Genomic DNA, 9004 nt, shown 5'->3' with positions numbered 1-9004 from the left:
ATGCTTTAAGGCGATGGCTCAATCAATTAAATACCCAATGAGGATATTAAGTGGTACTTGGGATGGCATGTGTAGTCATTTTTATCGAGGTTTTAGCCGAATATTAAAGAAGTAATGATATTTAATTCTGGTTCCGCTTTGGTTCGGCGGGTGTATTTTTTCGTTCTCGTTTTTCCCTTAGAAATTTTGCTGTAATATCCCGATTATAATAATGACTTCATATCCTAAAGAAATAGAAGGCAATGACCATATCGCCAAGAGGGTTGAAATAACGAAGTACCCTAAATCAATAACAGCCAATGCGAAGTGGTCAAAAATTTGAATTTGATGAGATGATTCAAATACCAGATAAAAGTCTTCACATTGTCGTCAACGGAACACAGTCTTGGTTATGAGTAGAAAATGCTATGGGCACACTTTTTGATAGGTCAAGCCATCTTCAAGTAAAATACATATCCAAATGCTCTTCAAAGTCACTCACGTTGCAAAGAGAGAAAACCTGTCCTTGGCGTAAACCAGGAACCTGTCCCCTAAATGCCATAAGACGTCAACTACGTTTAATTAAGTTGGCTCCAACTAGGACACTCAGCACTATTCCAAAGTAAATTAAAAAGAAAAATATTTCAATTTCAACAATGATTTTAATCCATTTTCTCCATTTCTTTCATTTCTCCACACAAAACTACTTCAATTTTCAATAAGACCTAATATGGATATCATACACAATTTGTTTTCCTTCGATTTATATATATTTTTTGCATTTATTTCTGTTTGTCTTCATCATTAAATATATATCATTATTTATATATAATTCACTACAAATCGTCGTTTCCGACAGATACACTTTTCTTCCTTGAACACACTCTTTATAATCGCACGTGTGTTTCATGCAAATTCAATAACGTGATTTCTTTCTCTTGCATTTAAATAATAAACACTTTCGCGGCTCTGTAGTTTGTTTGATTGATTGATTGATTTCCTCATACTGTTCTCTTTGTTTTTTTTTTAAATTAACACAAAACAATTCTCACAGCTTGGTTATTAAGAGTCGTCTACTGTTATTTCTCTATTGAAGATTACAACTATTTCACAGTAACATAGAAATTAATTTGAGAAGAAAAGAGTAGGACAGAATTACTTTTACTATTTCCTCACTTGCGTTCTTGCTTGCTTTTGATTTGAAGTACTTCTAGGTAAACAGTTAAACGAGTGTTTTATTATTTGTCTGTTTTCAATGTTTAATTTATTTGTCTAGGGTGAAACAATTTGATTTTCCATTAGTTGCTTCTCAACGGCCTCGCGCATATTTTACATAATTTTCTTTGCATATTGTTTTTGGAATTGTAATTTCTCTTTTGAATCACTAGCATCTATATAAAAACTCAACATTTAACATTTTTCTGTTTTTTTTTATTTCTTTTTTAATAATTTAGTTTTTAATATTTTTTTTAATAAAAATTAAAAAGTTAATTCAATTTTAAATATTACAACAAACGGGACAGTCGTTGAATCTACAGATCTTCTCGGACCGCCTACTCACTTCTTATTTCTGTGGAAAGAACGCATTCAAACGGGTTAGTTGCTTGAATGTTTGCCTAAGGGCGAAACAATGAATTAGGGACTGACCTACCGCATTACTTTATCCATAAGCGTATTGATTCGCGTTTCCGAAAATCCAGGAACCAATTTATGAATGATTTCTTTGACGAGTAAATCGCTAACGCCAGGGCTGCTTCGTTCAGCCAATTCGAAAGCCGATTTCAAATCCATCATGTCTAATGAGTTTGGATTTTTACTAGCGTAATGGTACTTCCTTTGAAGCTGCAAGAAACGAGAGAATTAGCAACATTTACTACTTCCATTCAAATATCTTGTCTACCTCTGACAAAAGTGGAAAAATAAAATTATTGAGGCACGGACTATTTGTTTGAACCAAACGACTACCATTCTTCGCATTTTGCGTTGTCGATTGGTTCGTTATTAGCGCTGTAATACTGCTTCCACTATGCTGTGATGTAACGCATCCATTATTCCCATTATTTCCATTATGGCTATTATTTGTGGTTGGCGACGATGGCGACGATGATGTCGCTATCGATGACGAAGATGACGATGACGTTATATTTGTTAAACTATCTCTACTACGTCTTAAGCTCGAAGTTTGCCGATCGTCCAGTACTTCGCCGCCTCTATGATCCAATTGCGTAATCTGCAATAAGAAAGACATGTTGAGAAGCGAAAGTTCGAACACCGCAAGAAAATACACTTATATCGTAATTAATTAAAAGTCTTCACTTACATCTTTGGATGACCTTTTGTCTTGTTCTCGCTGTTCTTTCTCTCGCTCCCATTCGATTTCGCGTTGCATTTGCCTATCCATAATATCCTTATCGCGTTCTCGGTCTTTCTCCTTGTCCCGCAATATATGATCTTTCCTACTTGCATTGTCCATTGCAAGGCTTGTTGGTGACAAGTCTTGTTGTTGTTTAACCGCAGGCTGTGTTGGGCTTTGTTGCTGCTGTTGTTGGTGTTGTGTACTGGATTGTTGTTGAGCTGTACTTCCGGCGGTTGTTGTTGTCGTCATCTTGTAGTGATTTAAGTTTGTGTCACGACCTGGCTGTTGTCCGCCTGGTGGTGACGATGCCATTGTGGTTTGTCCAGCCGCCGACGAAATTACATTCGAACCATTATGATGTAATTTATTCGGTGATCCAAATGTCTCATGATCAAGGACACTAGCTGCCGTGGGCTTATTATTTGTAAAGTTGTTATAATGCATACCCTTGACGGTCATAATCCATGGTTCGTCCATGTCGCTATCAGGCTTAGATTCTTCACTGTAATGGAAATTGATAGGTAATTAATGTATTTCTCAATGAAATGGCAAGAAATCCCAATTCGACGCAATTAGAATAGTTTGAAATATTTTGCAAAAATGCAATTCTTAAACAGTTCACATTGATTGGCTAATATTCAAGTTATTTACGAAAAATCAGCCGAATACTTCCAACTACTACCAATTCATATTCGGACTGTGATTAATGTGATTTTACGGTACAGATGCTGCGCTTATTTACACAATCACCGCCGTGTATGAGGGACTTGGAATTTTAGAGGAGCTCTACACACTAGAATAGAAAATACGTTTGGATCAGAGCTTTGAAACGGATTAGAGCGTTTCAATCAAGACTGTAACCGTAAACTACAGTACAATGTAGGAAGCAATGTGGTCAGCATTGCGTTTGCCCGAGATTATCGCCCAGATTTGACTCACTCGACTGATATCCGACATCCAGCCACGATACAAATTCCTCTGCCACGAGCGATATTGGAACCGCCTGCCTGGTGGCAAGATATTCAACTCATGTAAAATTAGGAAAAGTATTCTATAAAACATATACACGCCTTCTTTACTGATCATCATCATCAACGTCGCAACAACCGATATCGGTCTAGGCCTGCCTTAATAAGGAACTCCAGACATCCCGGTTTTGCGACGAGGTCCACCAATTCGATATCCGTAAAAGCCGTCTGGCGTTCTGACCTACGCCATCATTTCATCTCAGGCAGGGTCTGCCTCGTTTCCTTTTTCTACCATACATATTGCCCTTATAGACTTTCTGGGCTGGATCACCCTCATCCCTACGGATTAGGTGACCCGCCCACCGCTACCTGTTGAGCCGGATTTTATCGACAACCAGACAGTCGTGGTATCGCTCATAGATTTCGTCGTTATATCAGCTACGAAATCCATCCTCATGTAGGGGGCCAAAAATTCTTCGGAGGATTCTTCTGTCGATCGAGGCCAAGAAAGTTCGCAATTTTTCTTGCTAAGAACCCAGGTTGCCGAGGAATGCATAAGGGTGGCAAGATCATAGTCTTGTACAGTAAGAGCTTCCTTACTGATAGAGAACCGTAAACGCTCAGGCAATTTAGCGATGTACGTACGCAGTCTTTAACGGCTTCTGCCACGATACTTCTGACAGACTCGAGATTTGGATGGCGCATTCGGCATGCGTTTCGCTCCAAAATGTCCCATAATTCGTAGACCAGCGGGTTAAGTCGAGCCTTCCCGATGTCGACTCTCTAGCACGGATAAATGCTGGAACATTGTCCGTAAGCCATTGTTGACAACGATTCGAGTTATGCGCCGGCGCAGAATCTTGTTGAAAAATCCAATGTTCACCAGCGAAAAAAATATCATTGCATAGCTTGACTACTGCTTTCAGAAAAGTTGGAGTGTGGAGTAATGCGGTTCCAATCCCCAGAGTTAATTTTCTTCATTTTGCACCCTCGATAATCGATAATCCCGATATTTCGTAAAAAAATTGTCAGTCCCTTGACCATTCGATTTATCGAAATTCTACTGTACTAGAATAATTTAATAATAATAACCGTTGGCGTAACGATCCCTATTGGATCAGGGCCTTGAAGTGTGTTAGAGCATTTCATTCAAGACCGTAACGATACATTATAGGATTACAGTACCCTATAGGAGATAATGTGGTCAGCATTGCGCTCGCCCGACATTATTACCCTGATTTGACTCAGGTAGTCATTCACAGCTGAGTCGACTGGTATCCGACGTTAAATCACGATACAAATTCCACTGCTACCAATGAGATTTGAACCGCGACCTTCAATACGACAGCCTTGCGCTCTAACCACTCAGCTATCCGGACACACTAGAATAATTTGGCCTGCATTTATTGCATTCATAACGTAAAGTATACGACAGTGCCAAATAAGTATCAATGAATAATGAATGAACCTTTCATGCAAGAGAAGAAGAAAAAACGGCGTGGGCATCGATAACTGCCACCGCAGTTGTGCTGACTTGAACTAGGAAGAGATTTAATGTTAGGTAACGTTATATTAAAACATCACTTTTGTAATGCGATGATGCTTATTAATGCGACAATGTTAGGTGATGTTGTAATGTTTGGATTGCGCTCGATGATGCTAATGTGATATCACTTTTGTAACATTGCATATATCACCTACCCATTTCTACACTCCACCGTGTCGATTGCTATTGTGCGTGGCCAGCAAACTTCAGGAATGTGTATGGGAAGCGGCAATACTATTCTCAGTACTGTTACGTTCTCCATATGTACATCTTTTTTCAGGAAACGCGAACCACTGATTCTCAAGAACATGCGACTACTGGTTCTAAAATGAACTCTGAAGGCCAATTTCACCCTGCATGAGAGCCGTACGGAGTAAAGTTTTTATACCATTCGATGCGGCTTGAAACGGACTATAAAGTACCACGCTCATTTCATTTTCGACTACTTTGGAATATGTGACGGTAGGAAGTTGGCCCCTCATCTGTTGTTAATAAGATGATTTTGGAAACCAAACCGCGACAAAGGAGGGGAAAAATATAAAACGAATAGAAGATATAGAGTATTCCAGACACAGGGTTTTTAAAGCAATTCACAAGACTTCCAAGTCAACACAAGGGCGCGCATCCAAAAACAATCCATTTAAAATATCATCTGACTTGAAAATAGAACCCAGTGCCTTAGTTATAAGTCGTACCACTCAGTGCCGTCGTTAAGAAATGGAGTTAGCTGAAAAAGCCGTGAGTAAACTACCCTTTTGAGCAAAAAGAAGGTAAAATGAAAGCTGAAATTCCCCACATTCTATTCGCAAATTGGAAAAAAACCTGCTTTGGTTCAACGATAAGGTAAAGATAAACCGTTCGACCAGAAGTACATATATCATTAAGATCATAAAGGATAAAGGCGGATCAGTTATGATTTGGGGTTGATTTTCAGTTCCTATTGTTGGTCTTTTCTGCTTGGTGGAAAAGAGAATATATTATATATATATCTACACATCCTGAGGATGAAAATGGCACCTTATGTTAGTTTAAATTGTTTATGATGAAGTAATGAATCCCACAAACGGTTTCGCGAATTTAAAAACGATGATAGAATAATACAGATGGAATCGAGTGAAGAGCCCCTTAGGAGTTTTTGGAGCGTCTCAAACTTAAAGGCGATGATTTTCGCCAATCCGTTGTTACTGAGGGTAAAACTCGGGTTGCCCTCTACATGCCACATCCTGAAGTGGCGTCATAAGATCTGGCTGATTGCGGCATCGTGGAAACGGATCAATGAACGGAAGGGGTTGAAGGCTCTATTGACCGTTGTGAATGGTGGAGGCCATAGTGCGATTGAACTCCGCTACCGAACGAAATTCCGGGACGTGTGTGAGTGGCAAAAGGGAATTTATTATTGTGCTGGTCAGAAAAGCAGAAGATGCTGCAAAACACAATGATGTCAGAAGTTTATATCGCATCACGAAAGAACTTGCACGTGGTTGCAAATCTTTCGATGATCCTGTGAAGGACGTTAACGACTTCTCATCCACGATGCAGTGAAGAGGTGGAAAAAACATTTCAGCGCGATTTTCAACCGTGTGGCATCCGGCGAAGTTCCTCTCTTATAAATGAAATGGCTAGTCACCATAACGTGCGGATACGGTCAGCTATCAATGCATTCAAACGGAGTAAAGCCGCTGGGCTTGCCGCTCTCCCCGCAGATATATTTATCGCTGCACCTGCAGTTACTTCAGATCTGTTACTTCCACTCGTACGGATTTTGGGAATCCCAGAGAGTAGAAGAAGAAGATGATCATTAAGATTCCAAAGAAGGGCACCCGTTTTAAGTATGATTATTGGAACGGTATCTGCGTGCTCCCAGCCGTCGCAAAAATAATAGTTTAAATAATCCTGGAACGCATTAAAAAACGTCTCGGAAGCTTGATCGAAAGAGAGCTCCGGATCCTCCTGATTGACTACATTAAAACTTTACGGGTCATTTTTGCACAGTACGCGGGGTTCAAATCCTCGTTGCACCTGCTCTTCATAGTTTTCGAGAAAGCTTTCAACAGCGTGAACAGTATCTGTATCTGTTGTGCTCTACGCAGGAAGGATATTCGAAAAAACGTAATAGCTATTATCAAACTCCGTCAGAGTTGAATTATGTCATGCATATTATTTCTTACTGTTATCTGTGACGTTCGCTGCTTTGTCCGCAAGAGATGGGGGAGTTCAATGGATTGTGATATCTTTCCTCAAAAACCGCGTTACGTTTATGATATCTGTTAATTCCGAGATTAACTGGCAATATTTAATTGATTAGAGTAGAATATAAAAGCAGGCTGCCTCGCAAGAAAACCATTAATTTTGAAGTTATTATGTAAATGTCAAAAAATAGAAGTCATTCGATTGTTAATGTATAAACTCCAAAATATTGTATTTTGGAGACGATATTCAAAAATTTTCAATAAAACATACCATTCGAAGCGTTTCAGTGTATGTAACTACCAAGCGCAATAAATGTTGATTATAACAGTCAATACGTAAGTCTTCAAATGGCAGATCTCTAAGCCCATCCCCTAGTCTGATAGAATGCTTTCAGAACACTTCGATCACAAAAAATTGTATGCTTACAGATTCAACAGCAGAATTCAACAACTTGTGGATTTTTTCCAGTAAATGGAGAGTAAAAGATTGAAGACAGAATCATCAAATTACCGTCCGATCCGATTCCTGTTCCATACTATGAAAATTTATGAACACATTCGAAACAAGCGTATTCGGGTCATCATTCCAATAAATGTGAATCGCTCGGGTTTGTCGAGACATGTGGAACTACTACGAGATTATTCATTTAGAAACACCGCTAAAAGCATCGCCCTCTAAATTTCATTTCTGGATATATAGAAAACATTTGGCCGTGTCACATAACTTCATCTAGTATGCTCTGCCCCAACATCTAGTGCAAGAGGAACTCGTCTTCTTCTTCTTCAGCCTTTGTCTCGTTCAGAAGCGAGATCGTCGCCAGAGGAACTCATGCGCTGGGTTAAATTGCTCTACCTAGATTCAAAAAGTAAAGGAAGGAAGCGCCTTCTCATCAATCCTCTTTGTTCTTGCACCCTACACTCTGGCTCTATGCAGATGATGTTTTCTTAGCATCTCCTAGCAAAGTTGATCTTAATCAAATTGTTCAAAAATAGAATAATCGGCTTATGCAACACGGTCTCAGACTAAATATCAATAAAACAATTTTTGACTACCAATCCCAATGAACGTGTCCGGATAGCCGTGTGGTTAGAGCACAAGGCTGTCGTACAGAAGGTCACGGTTCAAATTTCGCTGGCGGCAGTGATTTGACGTCGGATAAAAGTCGACTCAGCTGTGAATGAGTTCCTAAGTCAAATCAGTATAATAATCTCGGCCGAGCGCAATGCTGTCCACATTGCCTCCTACAGTGTACTGTAGTGTACCGTTACCGTCTTGAATGAAGCGCTCTAACACACTTCAAAGCCCTGATCCAATATGGACTGTTGCGCCAACGATTATTATTATTAATCCCAATGAAACAGACACTATCCCTTTCAGTGGCAGCGACCTGATTAGAACTGAGCGATTTAAATATCTTGGGTCAATGCTCGCAACCAACGGTAAACTGCGTTATGAAATTGCTTCACGCATCAGTAAAATCTGATAAGTGAGGTTCGACAACAGGCATTCTTTGAGATCGACGTATCAACGAAGGCCTTAAATCCAAAATTGAATGCGGTGCCTTTCGCCCTATTACATTTTATGGTTCTGAGTGTTGGTAGAAAAAAAAAATCATGAACGAATCGCTTTGTAATAAATAAAGCTCTACAAGGCTCTGCTCTTCCCCGATGTTCTGCTTTTTATTTATTTAAAGTTAGATATTGCAATAACTAATAAACTCAGTTGGAGTAATTATGCCTATTCTTTTGGATCCCTGTAAGAAATACTTTACCGCCCAACAATTTGTTTATGTCTAACTCAGACAACGACTCGAAAACAATTCTCGCGTTTAAATAGAGGTTGGAGACATTGTGTTGTCCGTATTAAAAAACTCTAACAAACGGAATACCTAATTTGTTTTCCGTAGGAGCAGTGCACCTACATTCGCATGTGACCAATACCATAACCCTGAGAAAAATTTATCAC

At 39.4% G+C, this 9004-nt stretch overlaps 1 protein-coding gene across 6 annotated transcripts in view; it reads right to left on the bottom strand.

The window, feature by feature from the left end:
• Positions 1-621: 621 nt before the first annotated feature.
• The window catches only part of LOC119653263 (serine/threonine-protein kinase svkA), a 167921-nt gene continuing 159538 nt past the window's right edge, over positions 622-9004 (bottom strand). For 5 of the 6 annotated variants that reach the window (XM_038057875.1, XM_038057873.1, XM_038057872.1 and 2 more), the window contains exons 6-9: positions 2300-2837; positions 1880-2209; positions 1631-1821; positions 622-1549 (exon numbers count right to left, since the gene is read on the bottom strand). In XM_038057875.1, the coding sequence (XP_037913803.1) occupies positions 1537-1549; positions 1631-1821; positions 1880-2209; positions 2300-2837 (1072 nt within the window). In that variant the 3' untranslated portion in view covers positions 622-1536. Of the gene's footprint in view, positions 1550-1626; positions 1822-1879; positions 2210-2299; positions 2838-9004 lie in introns of all 6 variants that reach the window. The other variant, XM_038057871.1, reaches the window with a different exon arrangement.

The sequence above is a fragment of the Hermetia illucens genome, chromosome 3, assembly GCF_905115235.1.
Source record: "Hermetia illucens chromosome 3, iHerIll2.2.curated.20191125, whole genome shotgun sequence".
NCBI classification, from domain to species: domain Eukaryota; kingdom Metazoa; phylum Arthropoda; class Insecta; order Diptera; family Stratiomyidae; genus Hermetia; species Hermetia illucens.
This window is presented reverse-complemented; position numbering and strand designations above follow the sequence as displayed.